Raw genomic sequence first — 19,670 nt, forward strand, 5'->3', positions numbered from 1 at the left:
TCGGATGATGCGGGGGTCGTAAAACTGTCTCGTTTCTGTGATGGCAGGCCTTCAGCTTTAGTCTGCAGACTCTTTTACTTCCAGTGGCATGAGCTCATCTGCTGGCAGAGGCAAAGCTTTACGCTCCAAACCTCTGTTCTGACCGAGTGCACCAGGTAATTCCTCTGGCTTAAAAAAAAAAAAAAAAGCTGGAATGCTTTTAGGTTGTTTTCCCCGTCTCTGTCCTCAAGTAATCAGCACAGCAATAAGTCAAAATGATGAACTCTGGTGTGGTGAAAGGGGCCCCGACGGCCGTTCGCTAAGCTCCTCCATGAAACCGAAATGAATCAAAGCTATGGATTATTCACTATTGGACATATTTCGTTTTTTTGCCTGTCCCATTTGGTTCTTTAGCCGTCAGAATTGTTGTCTGAAGACCAACAAGGATACCCAATGGATTTACTTTGCCAAATGGATCATCGTGGCATTGCTGTATTGGTCCATTTGATTGACCTTTGTTTTTATTATTTATTTTATTTTATTTTCAGTTGCTACAGACGGGACAGACATGAGTGAGGGATAGGAAAGGGAGAAAGAAAGAGGAAGGAAAAGAAAAACAGAAGGGGAGAGGGACAGTGAGAAAGGGAAAAAAATCTCCTGGATCACCTGTTGAGAGAGAAAGAATAGAAAACAAGCAAAAAAAAAACCAAAGCAACATACTAAACACAACACCATCGCATTAATCTAGCTAAGTGTAAACAGCAGTAAATACTAAATATTCAATGTTGTTGTGCAGCACGCAGGACAGACAGCGCACAATGTGCTTTGAAGTAGCAGCAAAGAAAGGTGTAATTTAAGTCTACGAACAGTGAACACACCCGTGTGCACACCTGTGTGGATCAGCACGCTTGTATTCAAATGGTTTCCACATGTAATGGTCTGCAAGAGGATGTAGAGAGCCATAACCCCGTCCCCCAGGGCATGAAGCAGGCATGGAGGAGATCCAGGCCCCAGACATATTTCGTTAATGTACCAAAGTCAGAATCTGAGCCCTTCTTTCAGCACAATATCGAGCTCTTTCTGATTCACTGGAAAAAGACATGCATTTTTTTAAGGGTCTTTTGTATTTAAATTCTTACTAATAACACTCCGGGGCTCTGCTCCAGCTAATATATGATCGGTGGAAAATTCAACAGCTCGGGATTTAGAGGGGAGTCAGATTATTAAACAATGGCTTGGCTGAGGATCACTGGAGCAAAAATGGAGGAAGATCACAGAGTCTTACCCGTAAAATGTCAGCCTGAGATAGCCAATCCTCTCAGCCAGTCTGGCCACTTGGCCCTGCTCTGCAGGAGCCCCCTTCAGGTAGACCATGCCAACACGACGCAGGGCCAGGAGCCAAGTGAGCGCGGCCTTATCGTCACGGAGGACTTCGTCAAAGTCTGCTGAGGGAATGCGCAGTGTCGAGTCCCAATAATAACGCCCTGAAACGAGGAAGCGGACACGGCAGAAAGTTCACTTCTTATGTACGTGTTTATTTCTGGTTTCTGTCTGTCAAGAATTAAAGCTGGTTGTGCGACACAGGAACACAAAGCATTCTAAAGCAACAGCCTCTGTGCCATAACGGCTCCGTTACACAAACAAATGCTGTACAGCGAGGGCAGGAGTGCTCTGCAGCAAAGCATTTTATCAGATGTTACGCTCTTGTTTTGTCCTTCTTTGTCAGCGTGCTGGTATAAACCCGAGTTGGCTTCTAGCTGACTGAGAGACTGCAGGTTGCACAGACAGTTTTATATAACCTGTAGATATTTGGAGATCTTTGCACTCTCTGAAGGAGGTCAAGCCAATAAACTGGGTGGCAAGGGCCCACACCACAAAACGTTCCGAGCTGCGTGCCCCCCAAGGTGGATCCTCAGGTGGTTGAACCAGTCCCTGCAAGTCATCTCACTTCTTTCCTCCGAGCTCTTCTCCTCCGCCGCCGCCCTCCTCCAATAAAAGGCGTAAAAATTCAAAGAATTAATCTGAGCCTGTTGACTTCAGCTGCAATCAGATATAGGGCACGTCTGCTCTCTCAGACTTTCCATCAGCACACATTTGACCTTCCAAACCCCCCCCCCCCCCAATCCTCTTCTCATCCTGGTATGCTGCAGGTGAATGAAATCAAGTCAACATGGAAATATGACCACAAACACTTTTTATTATCAAATGAAACACAATGAGTAGTTGGATTTCCTTTGTTTAAAAAACAACAACAATATTAAGTAGCAGCTAACAGTATGACTGATGTGATGTTTGTTTTATTGCAAAAAAGGAAACGATTCATTTAAAGTCCATTACTGCCCCCTGCTTATTAGTTCCAATTAAATCTAGAAACGCTGCAGATCTCCACTGCATGCCATCGTGTGTGCGCTTGAAGAAGAATAGCTTGCTGAGAAAAATCAGCACGTCTCCATCAGACAGACAGAAGTGTGGAGAAAACCCCCCCAAAATCCTCCCACTGCTCTCCACCCAACTGGCTCGACTTCTTTTTCCGTGGAGCCTCCCTCCAGTGACTTCCAACGAAACAGCTGCTAAGTGCATTTGTGGGGGGAGGAGGAAGAGGAAGGTTTAAACTGAGGAGATTTTGTACCTGTCTGATGTTTGTGGCTCCTTTTCGTGTCTTTTTTTCCTTTGTCCACCGACTTCCAAACAACTTTCCAAATGGCTGCATCATAAGCAGATTACAAGGCTAAGGCTTGCAGGAGATGGACACACAGGGCGAGCGCGCTGAACCTAATGCATAATTTATCATCATCTAAAGTGTTTCAAACCGCAAAACAAAATGCGACTGTTTGCTCTGAAGGCCACAAAGATTTAGAGGTATGACAAAAAGACTTTAACTGGTGATGCGGAGTTTCAGAGCCGCTGAGGCAGAGATGCAGCATCAGTCAGAAACACAGCGATCGTGACTTGCAGACCTCCCTCCAGGCTGTTGTCACAAACAATCAGTTTCTGGCTGCACAATTCAAAGGGTCAGGAACCTGCTGCTTGTTAAAACTTGTCAAGAGGGCGGTGGGCAACAGAGATGGGGAACGAGAAACTGGGGCAAAGGTCAAGCCCCAGTGTTACAATTACTCTTGTGAAACTGGAACTGTCTTGTACAGGCATTGCGGCGTTTCAGCTCTGCAGTTTAGGGTGTCACTCGTGACAAAGGGGCTACAGCATTAGCTGCAGTGTGCGTATACATCAGCTGAGCAGTCCTGGCTCTAGTTCAGCTCCGATCTCATTGTGGAAACGCATCACGTTCGCCGCTATCAGGGGAATTCACAGCGTGGCTGCTGGGTTGAACAAAAGACGAGAACTTTGCAGAGTATCTGCTTTCTAATCAAGTAATCAGCACCTAACATTAGCTTGTTTTTAACCGGCAAGGCTAATCACAAATCTTGCCTGGGAGGAATCATAAAGGAGGATCTTCCCCCGTCACACTGATCACACATTATGAAACAAAATAAGTTTTTTTTTCACCCGAACAGCTTTTGCTAACCTGTTTCTCTGCAGCTGCTGTTACACTCACAGTGCAGTTCTATTCAAAAGATATTCTTTGATTTAAAGCTGCTTCTCTGCATCAACAATGGATTAAAAGCAGCATGTGAATATGAACGATGTCAGACAATTTTCAGTCGTCAGCTTGCCTCAGCTTATTGGAGCCTCTCCTTTTCACTGCTCTCGTAGCTTGTTTTCCCAAGCAGCTGGAAGTGGGTTTTTGGCAATAAAGCACCAAGTTTTTTTCTACCTGCTCTGCACTTAACAGTTAAAAAACACAGCTGCCAAGATGCTGGTGAACACTGAGGAGTGCTGGTAGCTAAAGAGACAGATTTGTAGGAGGTGGGGGTGACCAAAATCAAATCTTAGTGAAGTCAATGCTGTAGTTCTATTAATGAAGTGAACACAAGCTCAGTGTCCTGCAGCAGTAAACCTGGGCAGATCAAGTCCAGTACACAATATTCTTGTCCTATAAGTACAAACCACTCAAAGCTCTTAATCACCAATTTTTTTTCGAGTATTCTTTTGGAAAAGCATCCACACAGGCAATAAGAACCATCACTCTCTTTTGCATAGTTTCCAGCTGTGGTTACCGGTGGTCCGGTGTCAGAATTAGCATGTGTGTGTTTTTTAAATATCAGTATGCAAAAGAAAAAAATAATAAAACAGAGCAGAGCAGTGTCAAACTGAGGCAGCCTCGAGTCTGCACTGTGTTCATTTGTGTAAAATCACTGTGGGTTTCACACAAAGGACTGTGCTGCCATGTGCTTGAAGGGACACCCTCCGACAGCCTGACAAGATATGTGCATAATCCCCTCCACTGTGCCCCCACCCCCCCAGTCCTGGTCTGCTACAGTGGCTTTTCCAGATGAGGAAACCTGAAGCCGTGGTTCCCGTGGTCGTCAGGCAGCTCATGGCAGTTTGGCTCTGCTCTCGCTGGGCTGTGTGATTTAAGCTCGCAGGCCCAGGGTCGCTCTCCTCTGCAACTGGGAGCGCCTTCAAAGCTCTACTTGAATCACTGCAGTTATCCAGAGCTTTTGTTTTGACTTGGTTAAGTTTTATCACAGAGCTCAGATCAGCAAACTGCTGTTTATACTGAAAGCAGATTTTAGAAGTTTTACTGAATATATGCAATCTCCTTTGTTTTTGTTTTTTTTTAAAGTGGAAAAATGACCCCGCTATCTGTACTTTTTATTTGATTTTAGTGGTGCATCAATATAAACTATGGTGGGATCCTTTGTACTCTTATTGGTTAAAGATCTACAATCAGTCAAATCAGTTTTGTTTTAGTTTTTTTGTCCCAATAGATTTTGCTTTGTCTCTCTACGAAGGACTAAAAGAAGCTTTTCATGTAAAGAAGAAAGAGCAGAAACGGTCACTACTGGCTTTTATCAATGTTTTAAACTATTTAATGTTCCAATATAATCCTTTTCTAAGAAGACACCTGGAAAGAAATGTGCAGTCATATGCTACTCAACAATTACCAAGCACATTTGCATTTTCCTAGCATATGTACCAGAGTGTGCGTTTATCAATGGCACTGCAAGACCATCACGCCACCTTTCCACTAGTGCAACAAACACACCTTTATTAATGAAACAGACGCGGATTACGGAGCAGCCAACTTGTGCATTACCACTTTGGAAGACACAGTGTGAGCAGTGTTTTCTCACCGAGGAGCAGCAGTCCCCTCCGCACGCTAATCCAAACTTTCTCCATCTGCAAATTTAGTTTCCCGAAACTCAACTGAACACTGTGCTAGTTTGTCAAAATCATGTCTTTTTTTGGAAACTTATACGCAACTCTTTCAGCATTATTTCAAGTGCCAAGCGGGACGTCCGCCTTGCCAAAGAAATGAAAAATCCAATCATTATAGTCATTAAGCTTCCCGTGGAGTCTGATGCAAAGGTGTTGAAATTTCAAATGAGATGACAAAGAAAAGGGATTTAACCCAAATATAACTGATCCGTGAGGAATTATAGGAATACACCGTGAGAAATAAACTGTGTTGCGGGTGAAAAATGGTGAAATCTGTTGAAAGGGGGCCAATTTTGAGGTCGCTTGAAAGAGACACCTGATATATGAAAGGCTTGGTGAACCAATCGTATTTCTGACAAGTCTGAAGTGCTAAACCCCTCAAGACTCCATTATTGCAGAGTACACAGTAAATAAATAAAAGCCATTTATGACAAATTAAAGTATACACCAGTTTCTCATGTGAGGTTGGTAATACAGCCTGTGAGAGCGCATGTGTTTGGAAAGTTGGTTGTGCTGAAACTGTAAACGGCGCGTGAAGTGATGATCCAGTTTGGAAGAACGTACGTGTTTTTCCGCTGTTGGACTTCCACGGCTGTTTCCAGGGAAGCCGCTCGGTCGACTGATGATTGGTGACACAGAAGGCTAAACTCAGACCAGATGGCAAAAGGGAAAAACATCATTGAAACTGGGAACTGACAAATCAGCTGCTATGAAATCCATCAGCAGACTTAATGAAGAAAAATCCACCAGTCAGTCAGTACGTTTACGATATATGTCCAATTCAAATGGAATGCTAATTGATTTATAATGTAAGTATTAAAAGCAGGAAATTAGGGCAAAAAATACATTTTTAATGCTACGGAGAGCAAAGAAAACTGACACATTTTCTCTTTAGAAGGGAAAAGGATAACTGAAAAAGGCAACCAGGTTGATCGAAAAAACAAAACAAAACATGTATCTGTGTACAGGACATGGGTGCCAACACATGTGTGCAAACTGCATATATTTAGACATTTTTATCAATGTATCTCCCAGAAAGAGAAACTGAACCTGAACTTCTGGACTTTATGGCTGCACTGATGCGAAAATGATCATTTCCCTGATACCTTTGGACAGTTTCATTTTAGCCTGGAATTCTCTAGTTAGTGGAATCGGTACAAAATCGAGCAGCAACGGATTTCAATTTGACAAGACGACATTACAGGTTTTCAAGTCTGTTAGGGAGTATCTCTGTGGATGTTTTTAAAATGTATTAGCAAGTACTATGAAAGAGTCAGTCTGGTGCAGTACGTACTGTAGGGAAATATTTCCCCCTTTTTCTGTTTAGGTCAGCTTTTGTCAGACTTTTGACAGCAGAAATACTTTTTTGGCTGTGATAAGTTACTAGGACGTTTTTTTGGCAGGCCAGAGAAAGGACAGCTGTAAAAGCGAAAAGAAACCTTTTTCAAAATTAAAAAAAAGTCCAGTATACTACTTCATGTATTGCTTCAGATTTTAAACACACTTTGTGTTTCATTTTTATCTAAACTGATCAACAGCAGGAGTATTGAGTGATGCATGTGTTGAAGGAGCTATGACTATGGAAAGAAAACGCTGTGCAACTGAAGAAAAATTGCAAAATGATTGTAAAATAAACCCTGCTCTTTTATGAAATATGATTAACAATAAACCAGGGGACCAACGATTACTGTAAACACAGGCATAAATCTTTTGTTGTGACTTTGCCATCTATCAGTGAAGCACTGTTTTGATATTCAAAATCACTCTGAATGTGAATGGATGTGCTTCAAAGAAGAAAGTGCGCTTTTACTAATAAAACCTGATCCTGATATTCTGCGAAATCGCATTTAAAGACTCAACTTGTTACAAGAGTAATGACATGCCATTATGCCCCAGTTGAGGATGAACAGTTGGCTAAATTAGAGAATACTCATAACTGCAATTTAGAAAAAGAAGAGACTACATATGTGAAGTGGTGGATAAGTGTGAGGAAAAAAGCTCAAAGCCACGTATTCAGGCTTATTTTTACTTTTTTAAAAACCCCACTTAACCTGTTTCATTTCTGCCTTTTAAATACCAGTGACATAAAATTAGTCATGAAATCAACCCCGGCTAAATAAACATGACAAGCTCCAAGTGGGAGGCCCGAGATGATTACATGGCTTAAATACTGAAAGCATCTGGCAGGCTTTAAGTAAATCACTGACAGATTTATTATGAAAGGAAGACTCATTGCAGATAAGGATGTGAGTGACATATGCTTTTAGTGTTCCCGAGAGCACTGCGACATCGTCACTCTCCTTTAAACGATGTAAAGGGTTCATAGTGCCAGCAAGATAATGGCATGAGTGTATTCCAAAGGTCCCGAACATATCTACAAAGGAGATGTAAATACTCGATCCACACAGAATAGCTAAGTCTATTAAATGCGTCATTCCGTGCCGACTGTGCGTTGAGCTCAGTGTCTGCGCATGCCAACACATCTGCTGTAATATTTTCTAATATGTATGAGCAGGAATGATTTCACAGCTATGTTTATTTACAGCAGCATTTCTAACGCAACAGACTTGAACTAACAACCCTCATTTAAACTTGTAATGCTGCAATAAAGCATAAAATCTCAAATCCAGTTGGTACTTCCTGTCCAGGCTTTGCTCGAGGAATAATCCTGATTGGGAAAGCAGTGGATCGAACAACAAGAAAGCACTGACGTTCATAGATCCACGTCACACATCAAAGCTTTTTTAACTCGCGGTGGACTCTTGGTCATTATATCAAATCTCAATTTTAGATAAGTTCTTTTTAAATATCAAGTAATCAAACAATTTCTGCACAAATGCAGTAAAACATGAAAGCATATAAGGCAGTAAGAACCACAACAGTTTAAAATAAAAAGGTACAGTGGAGTTTATAAGAAATCCTCACTCGCAGAAACCGAGCAGCGTGAGTTTAAATCTGTGGTCGCACGTTATCTGCAGGCTCAGGGATTCGTTTGTTCTGAAAGGAAGGAAATACAACGGTGAGCTTGTATTTGCTAAGAACATGCTGCTGTGTTCTTGACCCTCAGTCTGAATTCATTTTCCATATGGTACAGACAGACAGGGGTCTGCGTGAGACTCGGTTACACTGACGTCAGGTTTTTTTTTTCCTCTTAAACACAGCCCACTTCCTTACAGCGTTTCACATTAGCTTAGATTTTTACTGAGTGTATTTATCAGGATAATAAATTTGAAATTCTGACATATTACAGACCTATCTAATATATTTAAGTTTATACATTTTTGGAACTGACACAATCTTTGTTATTTTATTTTTTCCAGGTAAAGTTATGAAGAATACGGGCTTAACGTGCAGACTCACCTGGACTTCCACAACAAAAACAGCACTGGTAGATGATCACAGAGTCATTTCCATCGTAAAGATAAAATTTTATCGAAATCAGCCAAGGAATTCTGTTTAAAACCAAAAGTCAGCCCAGCTCTGGAACAGCATTCTTTGGACAGATGAGACAGATCAGTCTGTACCAGAACAAGGAGAAGGGAAAAGTACGGAGGAGGCTTGGAAAGGCTCACGATCCGATGCATACAACATTCCCTGTGAAATATGGCGGATGCAGTGCGACACATGGTTAAGCACTTTGTCCCTGCTGTAGACAAAACAAAAGGCAAAAAAGGCATTTATCAGTGATACTCATCTGTATCACTGAATAACTGTCCCCGATTGATGTCTAATAGCATTTCACCAATAGCTTTCTGGTGAGCTACACACTTGTGATTAGAAAGGCACAAATAGTAAAAGAAAGCAAGAAAAAAGCCCTACTTTAGACAAAAAGTGAAGTTTTAAAACATGATGAATAAAAACCCCAAAGCTCAAATTATCACATTGACCTCACTGCGTCTCAAGTGTGCTACACTTTCGCTTTCACAAGCCCACTTGGGCCTGTAAAATCGAGGAGCGCTGCATGAAAAAGCACACAGAAATTCAAACGGTGGGCTTCACTTTAGCCACAAACAAGTAAGTGAGTGAGAATACGAGAAAAAACCTCAGAGGTGAACGCTGTGCATCATCCATCTTTTGAGAATGTAGACCTTTCCGGTATTTTTCAGTTCGAGGAATTTCATGCTGGCGCTCAGGAGGAAATAATTAAACCCAGTGAGTGCGTGTGTGTGTGTGTGTGTGTGTACGTCATCTTTTATTGTGTTTTGATGCATGATCTTAGCAGCGCCTTCCAGGAGCGCTCCTGGCTCTGAGCTGAGCGCTTCTGAAAAAAAACCAAACCCTAAACAACAAAATGACTGTCTGTAAATTGCTATGAGGGGGATCTACTTATACCTCCACATGAATAGAGGAGTTCTGCAACACAAGACACACACGTACAGACCCTTAATCAGTCTGGAACAGAGCAGGAGCCGCTCAGCCCTGTGGATCCTTCAGGACCACGTGTGTGTACACAAACCAACTACAGTCCATCCCCCGCTCCACTGAAGTGCTGCTACCTTGTTCCACAGCTGAACTTTCTCCTCTGCTTGTCTGGCAGACTGTAAAGCGTCCTGGGCCATTGTAAATGTACTGTAAAATGAGTTTTCTTCTAGTCTTTAAAAAAAAAGTATTGTAATGTTACAAAGCGAAAAAAAAAAACCAATGTTTGCAAAGACGAGTTTAAATCGGGGGCATCTTTTTGTTCCCTGGGAAAAGCTCGGAATTTACACGAATTTTCATTTTAGCAGCTACACAGTCAAGCGGCGCTCACAGTGACTGTATTCACGTCGCATGCCAAGTGCTATTACATTTTCTACTACACATTCATTCATATATTTCCCTGCAGATAAACCCGTCTAGTTCAGACACACTATTGTCAGATACAACTGATTGGAAAACACTTTAAACTAAAAAGCGACGATGGAACAAAAACAACAACTACATGAAGTATGAAATACCAGTCTGCAATTGTTCTAACTCTACAGTAATCCCAGCAAGAAATTTATTTCAACTGAGCAACCTTGACAGTCTCATTAACAGACTACAGGGATACGCACAAACAGCTTCCGAATATAATTGTGACACAGTGGAATAGGCCTACAGAAATTACTCAGTTTATGTCCAACAGCGCTAAAGCAGAAAATGTTTCATTTACACCGTCCACACAGGAGGATACATAATTACCCACTTCCAACGTGCCTGCGTTGAAAGACGAAAATTAAATCATCTTGTATTTTGCAGTAAATTACTGTGAATGCATTACTCAGAGTTTGATACGAACTCATCGCTGACTGAACTTTTCTGTGTTGGACAAAAAAAAGAAAAAAAAGAAGTCAAATGAATCACCGTGTGCTGAAATAAAACCGGCTGCACTTAACTTCTATTCTTCCCGTTCGGACTGTGAGTCGCATCTAATGTGAAATATGAGGTTCTGTGGTCACAGTATGGAAAATGTGATCCGTGACGAGCTTCGTTGGACTTGCTGCTTTACCGTTTACGTGCAAGCTGGTAACACCTGCTGCTCGGCAAGCTGATAAATTGCCGTTTTCAGATACTGCTTTGAAAATGCAGTTATTCATGACAGTGTTTGTTCATCCTGTTAATTTTGAGACAGCTGCGGCGTGATTTATGGCCCCCTTTAAAGATAATCTATTTTACCATTACATCAACAATAATTAGAAAGTAATCACTGGTTTAAGACTACAGCAGCCCCAATAACGGCAGCCCTTTTTGTCACCAATTTAATGGTTTCATTTTGTGGCCTTCTCAGTTAAACTCCACATAAGTAAATACAATACAGTAGAAGATCAAAAATAAGAGTAAATTCTACTTTACAAGAACATCACAAACTAAAGCAGAGATATTAAATGAAACTCCCCAAATGTACATAAAACATTCTCTTGGTGGAAAGATTTTTGGCACACACTGTTGCAATCTGATAATACCTTCTACCTTCTTTCAGGTGACAAAGCTTAGCCCATGATGAAACGCATGCAATTCAAAAGATCACAGCACAGCTCGGCACAGGAAATCCTGGATGGAGGGCGAGGCCGCTGCTCCTATCAAGTACATGACATCCTAAAAGTACAGACTTTAAATTGAGTGAAAATTATGAAAGCTGGACTCACTATTGAGGAAAAGCTCTTCCTGCATTGCCTGTCGGGCAGCAGGAGAGAAGCAGCGTTTCTTCAGCCACTCTGCATCAAAGACACTGATGTGCTGGTCGGGCCATACGATGGAGACCTGTGGAGAGATGAAAGCTTATTGAACTGGTTTGTCAAAGTGCTCTTTTTCTTTTTAAGTGTTCACCTAATATTTTGTAGTGATTGCTAATCAACTGAAGTAAAGTTTGTGTCAAATGAACAATCCATGTTTATTTAGAGGGTATTGTCTTGTTAGTAACACATGACTAGGATAGAAAAAAAGATGGGTTTGAACACTGATCTTTGAAGGCGTTGGTTTTTTTTTTTTGCTTCATAAGGTTAAAAAAACAAAAAAACAAAACTTACTCCCTTCTTTCCAAATACCTGTGGAGGCTTTTAGCCAATCCAACCACGTCCTCAAACCTTTTGGTATTTTTAAAGACGCGTGTTTGCTATAATGCATAATGGCTATCCAGTATATCTTGGCACAGGAAACAGGATGCACACGGTAGCTTGGCAGTGCTGTCACGTCAAAGGAATCCGTTTATAGCCGTGTCCTACTTCAGGGCCTGGATCCTCTGAAGGACACAGTTCACTGGGGAGATTTCTTTGGAGGACTTAAAGGTCAGGCTGAATGCGCCAAAATTAGACTGTCTGACCTCATCGACCTCCTCAGTTCATCACCAGGCAGTTTCTCAGTAACAATAAGCAAAGTGTAAATGTCATTCCCGAACTGGAACAAGTTTCATGACAACCAAGTATAATGAGATGCATTTAAAATTTTAAACACGACAACAACACAAGCGCACCCAAACAAACTGCTTAAAGCAGAGCAACGAGAATAGAGTTGTGGAGATGTCATGTTTGAATCTTTGTAAAACATTTGAAATATCAGTTCTTCTGCTGAATTCATGTTTACTTATTTGTTTGGCCTGAAAACATCAGATAAAAGCAAGTAATCACTATATATTTTCCAGGGCCTAAGGTGACACCACTTTTTCCCCTAAAGAACAGTCAAAATTAGAATCCCTGCCTAGTGCCTGTACGCCCAGCAAACTAGCCAAGGTGCAGCTTTCATGCACATCTGTGCTGACTCATGATGTATGCAGTAAAGGCTAAAGGAACTTAACATTAAGTATCACACCAACCTGAAATCTAATCACATCTCCTCCTTCTGTTTCCGAGTTAATGTTCTGAATAATGGGCAAGAACGTGCAGAACATTATAATATCAGTTAAGTTGACCTTTTATCCTGTTTGATATTTGGTGAAAAGATCTTACGCTATGGCCAAAAAATAAAGAAAGAAAGAAATTGTGAGATAACACCAGTGACCTTTGACCACCAAAATCTAATCAGTTCATCCTTGAGTTTAAGTGAGCTATTGGATATTATTTTGGATACTGATTAACTTAAAAGAGGACCAATGATCTTACAGGTGAAAGTTATAAGGAGCGCAAAAGAAGTGGTATTTCAAAATAATGTGCAAGTACAACTACATGACTGGAGAGAAATTACTGTTGAACCAGAGAGTAGCTCTGGAAATCCACTCGCAGCCAACTTGAGTCATAATTTTAACTTTCATCCTTTTCTCTAAACATAAAACATCCATCTTGTGTGTCTGTGTGGAACTCTGAAAACCACAAGCCAAGTTTGGCAGCAGCCCACCTTGTTGTCATTGGTGACCTCCACAACATCTACTCCTGTGTGAATATCGAGATCGGCCAGCAAGAGCGTTCGGGCTTGAGCAGATTGCAGGGTACACAGTGGACACTGGCAGTTGTCTCTCAGCCAGGTGAATGGGTACAGACTGTGGCCTCCATCCTCCCACTCCACCTCCATCTGCCTGTCATCGTCCAGAGCTCGGACATGCCTCACTAGGTGGCGAGAGGCAGGAAGGGAGGCTGACTCCAGTGTGTGCCGCCAACGAAGATGTAATGAAATCAGGCAAGGAGGTAGAGGAGCAGCGGTTGGCCCCAGCCTACGACAAGCCCTCAGAGCCTGGCGGGTCAGAGAGGTGCTCCTCTGCAGAGCAGGCAGGGCCGAACGTGCAACAGTGCTCATCCACATTTCTGAAGGGTTTTGCCCCCGGCAGCTTTATCGCCAGATTGGAAAGGGCTAACACTCTGCAGAGAAAAAGTTAGTGACTTTAGACAATATTAAAAAGCAAGATTTTTTTTTCTCGTTTTCATGCAGCTTTTGGAAATGTGGTTTGTTGCTATGCTACACTCTGCTGACTGTGTTGATAAGACAAAGCTGCAGTTTAGAAACCACACAATTTTTCTTTTGACCGAAATGCTGAACAGTTTGCATGCACAAGACACATTAGCAATCTGAAATTGAATATGATGATGATATTCACATATTAACCTTCACCGTTTCATCGGTGGTGTGCCGATACAATACAGATACCGTTAAGCTATAAAGCCAGTTTATGTAAGGGAGAGCAGCTCGTTATGATTTATGAGATAAACAATCATTAATTTTGAAATTATTTTAAGATTTCATTGACCAGTAAATAACTGTGATTTGTATTTTCCACAGTAATGAGTTAATACAACAAAACACAGCTTTCAGCTTTTCATGTATTTTAAATTTGGGTTTAGACTGTCTTTAAAGCACTCTGGGTCAGCTTCTGTTGTTTAAACGTGTTATAGGCTATAAACAAAACAGACAACATGGTTTAGACATTTTTCATTTAAAAAATGATTTAGACAATGACAATTCAGTGGGTTACATGCTGAACTTGGATGGAAACAAAGTATCAATCCTATTGTGTTAGTATCAATCTGATACCAATACCAGCTTTGGTATCGATACAATCGATATTTGGCCTGATCCGCCCACCTCTAATGTCTGACCACCAACCACAAAAAACCGACTGGAGACAGCAAACTCACAGTTAGGAACTTATAAGTGTGAAATGTTCGGAATGCGCTTTAAAAAATAAAAGACAGCTGGGTAATTTTGCCACCCAACTAACTAATGCATCATTCCACTTTCACAGATTCAAACAATAGCTGTAAAACATTTCGGGGGTGTAACTGTCTGTGCTGAACAGGGTTAGGTTTAGCCCTTTGATTCGTACCCCCCTCATTTGACAGCTGTGGGTGCTTGTTTTGTTACAGTTTATTTATATATAACTCAGTGCGAGATTAGCTTCTATTTCTTTAATACTGCTGACTTCAAGCTTCCCGATTCTACTGTTGTTGATCAGGGCTGTGGCACTGACAGCTGGTTTTGACAAGCATACAACATACATTGACTGAATCAGAAATGAGTTGGTGAACAGCTACTGACAGAGTGACTTATCCTCGGTCTAACTCCGTAAGGTCTAAAATGACAGCATTTAGCCGGTAGCCGCTGTGTTTGAAGAACGAGCTAACCCTCGACTGTTAGCAGGCTAGTTTCTGTCAACGCACTCGTTCATCCGATACAACGACATCCTGAATTCAGCTTCAAAGCTAATAGCGAGACTAAACAGTGGAGCCGCTTACCCAGCAGGACTCCTGTGTCAAGTTTGTGTATTAAAGTGGCAGGAAGAAGAAAAAAAAGTCCGCCTTTTCGCCATCAACAGAATTTACCTGGATCAATTAGATGACGGTCGGTGTGTTGTTCCCACGAGCACTGCGGACGTCACAACACAACCGCCGGGTGTCAGCGTGCCAGAGAAAGTAGGTGAAAGGTTGATCGGCGGCAGTATTGAACAGGAAGACACAATCACTACACGCGCGTAAACTTTGCTCTACTTTCTTATCCCAGCCATAATACAGCCACGATACAATCTGATAAGGACAGGGTGGATGTGTTTTTAGAAACAGTAGTGGGAAAGTACAGCAGACACACGCTACACAGCTACCAGTTAATCTAACACCGTTATTTTAATTCTAATAGTAGGTGGGTCACAGTTTCAGTGTGATAAGCGCCTTTGGGTGGTTAGGGGCAAACATGTGCGCGTTTTGGAGGTCCACTAGGTTATCGTTGCACGTTATCCGCAGGTGTAATTACGAAAATGAATTACAGTCCTATTTGTTTGGTGTACCGCATTCAATCCAGTTAGCTAACATACAAAGAGCCGTAATAAAAGTTATTAATTATATCTGTGTTTACCCTGCAGTCAAATATTAAAAGATAAAGACCCTATAATAACACAGAAAAAACTCCAACAGTCAGGCAACTCCGTATGAACGAACACTTTGGCAACATTGGGAAGGAAAAACTCCCTTTTAATAGGAAGAAACCTCCACAGAACCAGGCTCAGGGAGGGGAAGACATCTGGTATGACCGACTGAGGGTGAGGGAAGAAAGACAGGACAAAAGACATGCCGTGGAAGAGATGCCTGGGTATAATAACAACTGATGATTAAATGTAGAGTGGTGTATAAACACACAGTCAATGAAAAAGGTGAGTAAAGAAGAAACACTCAGTGCACTTCAAGCTCTGCCTCCCATTCTGCTATTATGTATCCTAGGTACCCACAAGTAAACCAGAACTCTGGAAGCGAAGTGCTCTATTGAGGTGATATGATACTATGATGTCTTTAAGATAAAACGGGGCCTTGTATGTGATAAGAGTTCAAATTTGATTCTGGATTTAATAGGAAGCCAATATGTGCGAAATATGCCCTCTCTGCCTAAAGCTCATTGGTTTGAGACAAATGCTGGGAACAGCGTTGTTTGTTTAACTTGGGAACGAAACTTAAAGGAGCACTTGAAGAAAAATGGCCAGTGCCACAATCCCCCATTTTAAAGTAAACGAGGCAGATCTGCACCAGCATTTAGACCTTTCACTTTCAGCTTTTCATGTGTTTTAAAACGGGTTTTTTTTGGAGACCTGGAATGAGAATGTGCCTGTCTTTAAAGCACTGTGGGTCAGCTTCTGCTATTTAAATGTGGTATTGGTTATAATTGAAATAGACGTGACAGTCAACACAATAAGGTTCAGACATTTTTCATGGTGCCTCACTGAGGTATCCTTTTTCATTTCCCAAAAAAATTAAATAAAATAAATAACACAATTCAGTGGGCTTCATACAGAACCTTAACGGTTATAAACAAAGTGTTGATTATATTGTGCTACTATTAGGCAGATACCAGGCCTGCACTTTACAGTATGAAGGACCCTAAAAATGACTGCTGTAAATCAAATTCTGCTGAAAAATTACAACACATTTCCTTTCATAAATCTCATCTGCTTCTACTGCTTGTCAACAAATTTCAGTCTGAACCATGTTAGCTTGATGGCAGCACATAAGAAAAAAGTCCTGTAATCCCCAAAGTCTCCTGAGGAGTAAAAAAATGAGTACAAAAGTTGATGGGAAGCCATCCAATATCTGTTATGTATTTATACTTCAGTCTAGAGAAAAGTGAATGGATGACAGCCAATCCCCAGAGCCTATAAATGTCCATAGAAATTACATAAATTCTAAGTTTATATGTCTCTGTGCTTTTGAGGATGCCAGTGGAGGCACTAGATCAAATATTTATCATTCTGATATCAATAAATCTTTTACATTTATCTGGAATGAAGGTCCGAATATAAACTGTTTCTTTCAGCTTTGAAAGTGTGTCCACTTGCTACTTTTTTCTTTTAGACCAATGGTTGGGAAGTAATCAAAAAAACAAACAAACAAAAACGCATATTGAAAACTGTAAAACTGATAAAGACATGAGTGGATAACGCACAGAACTTTTGTGTCCATTCATACCTTTTCCCCTCAGTTTTGATGCCTTCTTTGTAGGTTTCAGATGAGGATGACCAGCACACAGCAGCGGAGGAGTGTAAGTTTTAATCCAAGTGGCACCTGCTAATGCCAAAGTTTTATTTTGAAAAGCATCATTTTGAAATGATTAACCCAGGAAGAGACACATTGTCAGACACATGGTCACCTAGTTTACAGTTTAATAGATGTGCGTTTCAAAGGGTAAGAGATAATTTCTACTCAGTCACCCAAAGGCACTGGACTTTGTGCAACTGGTTCAAGTATACTCTCTGTGTTACATATGCTGTTAAATCTGTCTCACAATGTTTCTGAAATGATTGAACCAAATGGACAAAGTGCCCAGCCACAGCTGAACACTGTTCATTATGTAACACTGCAATTCATATAAAACCAAAGGTGAAATGATGACTTACCAGTAAGAATGGTAGTTAAAGCAGCTCTGCTATCACTCACTAGCCACTTTGTTAGGTACACCTGTTCATTTACTCATTAAAGGAACATGTAGTCAGCCAATTACGTGGCATCAACACTACATGCTAAAGTTCAAACCGAGCCTCAGCATGCGAAAGAAAGGTGATTTAAATTACTTTGAATGTGATGTGGTTGATAGTGCCAGACTGGCTAGTCTAAATATTTCAGAAACTGCTGATCTGCTGGGATTTTGCTGTGCAACCATTTCTATGGTTTACAGAAAATGGCCTGGAACAGAAAAAATATCCAGAATGCACCAATTGCTGGTGAAGAAATGCCTTGTTAGTACCAGAGATCAGAGGAGAATGACCAGCTTGCTTTGAGCTAATAGGGAGGGAGCAGTAACTCAAATAACCACTTGTTAAAAACAGAACAGAAGCAGAAGAGCATCTTTAATACAAAACCCTGAAGCAAATGGGTTACAGCACCAGAAGACCACACTGCGTGCCACTCCTTTAGACGACTGGAAAAGCATTACTTGGTCTGATGAGGCTTGATTTCTGTTGTGATTTGGATGAGGGGTCAGGATTTGCTGTAAAACACCATGAAAGCCTGGATCTATTCTAACTTGTATTATGGTTCAGGATGCTGCTGCTGCTGTAATGGCGTAGGGGATATTTCTTGGCACACAGCATTTGCTGACCATGTTCATTCCTTTATGGGCTCGGTGTATCGATCTTCTGATGGCTGCTTCCAGCAGGATAATGCACCATGTCACAAAGCCCAGATCAAACTGGTTTCTTGAACATGACAGTGAGTTCAGTGTGCTCAAATGGCCTCTACAGTCACAAGATCTTGGTCTAATAAAGCACCTTTTGGATGTGGTGCAACAGGACATTTGTATTGTTGATGTAAGCTGTAACTGTGTGAGGGTGTCATTTGAATAAGAACCAGAATCTCAGAGGAATGATTACAGCACATTTGTGAATCTGTTACACGAAGAATTTAAACAGTTCTGAAGGCAAAAGGGGTCCAATCTGGTACTAACAAAGTGTACCTACTAACTTGGCCACTGAGTGATTCCTAGCCTTTTTGGTGTGCATACTCACACATGCCTGTCAGATGAGCTTCACTTCCCTGTTTATTGATAAAACTCTTCGTGGTTTAGTGTGTTAATTTGATTGAACTACTACAATAGAGAAGATTCATGGATGTAGTGCAGGAGGACTTGCAGATGGTTGCTGTGACAGAAGAAGATGCTAGCGACAAGGTGAGATGGAGGCAGATGATTCACTGTGGCAACCCCTAAAAGTGCAACTGAAAGAAGAAAATCCTTTCCATACATTTGAGCAGCCTGTGTTTGGCTCATTTGAGTAAACCTGGTATTCATATATAACATTTGGAAACAGAACACTGGTTAGACATAACTTAATGTCCTTATTAATTTTGCATCAACAATGTGGATTCTTAATTCATTGATATTTAAAGTTAACTATTTGGTTAAAATAAATTTGGCTAGAAATGTTTTATTATTTTCCTAACTAACAATTTATCTGATATTCAGCAGCATATTTTCCATCATTTATCCATTAATTTTAGCTATCGATTTGGTACTTTTAGATAGTGATTTAATTCACAACATTCAGCTGAGCTATCTTTTTAGCTACCTAATTTTAAGCTAACAAATACTTCTGGTAGCTTGCTTCCCAGGTTTCATGAATCACTGCAGATATTTACTTTTATAATTGGAATTTAAAAGTTTGGCTTTTTCAATCTATTTTGCATGTACACATTGGGGAAAGCAGGAAAACCTGCTGGAAACCCTGACGTAGCCTGTCAATGGTTGGGGTCAGTGGCTTTAGAGAACAAGGATTCAGTGTCAGTGTCTTTTTTTGCTCTGCATGCTGCTAATAATCATTTTACTTTAGCTAAAAAAAACCAAAGTTTTTACCCTCTTGTGGAAACACAGTGTAAGCTATAGTGTTCCCAGCTTTTATGTTTGCTGCTGGGCCTATACTGTGTCTTCTTTTTAATGTTGGCTTCATCCTAATCGGTCGACTCAAAGTATCTGCAAGTAAAGCTGTACTTTCCAGTGTTACATAATGCGCACAAGCTGGCACTTTTAAATATGGTTTTGAATCAATATTATTGACTCAT

The 19,670-nt window shown here is 41.0% G+C and overlaps 1 protein-coding gene across 3 annotated transcripts in view; it reads right to left on the reverse strand.

Moving 5' to 3' along the window:
- The window catches only part of bbox1 (butyrobetaine (gamma), 2-oxoglutarate dioxygenase (gamma-butyrobetaine hydroxylase) 1), a 19,807-nt gene extending 2,679 nt beyond the window's left edge, over positions 1-17,128 (reverse strand). Inside the window, exons 1-4 of one of the 3 annotated variants that reach the window (XM_082529666.1) lie at positions 17,088-17,128; positions 13,048-13,505; positions 11,367-11,481; positions 1,265-1,463 (exon numbers count right to left, since the gene is read on the reverse strand). In XM_082529666.1, coding sequence (XP_082385792.1) covers positions 1,265-1,463; positions 11,367-11,481; positions 13,048-13,449 — 716 coding nt within the window. In that variant the 5' untranslated portion in view covers positions 13,450-13,505; positions 17,088-17,128. Of the gene's footprint in view, positions 1-1,264; positions 1,464-11,366; positions 11,482-13,047; positions 13,506-14,876; positions 15,570-17,087 lie in introns of those variants that run through there. The other 2 variants (XM_082529664.1, XM_082529665.1) reach the window with 2 other exon arrangements.
- Between the last annotated feature and the right edge of the window lie 2,542 nt (positions 17,129-19,670).

This window comes from Aulonocara stuartgranti (assembly GCF_965226115.1).
Source record: "Aulonocara stuartgranti genome assembly, chromosome: 1".
Lineage (NCBI taxonomy): Eukaryota > Metazoa > Chordata > Actinopteri > Cichliformes > Cichlidae > Aulonocara > Aulonocara stuartgranti.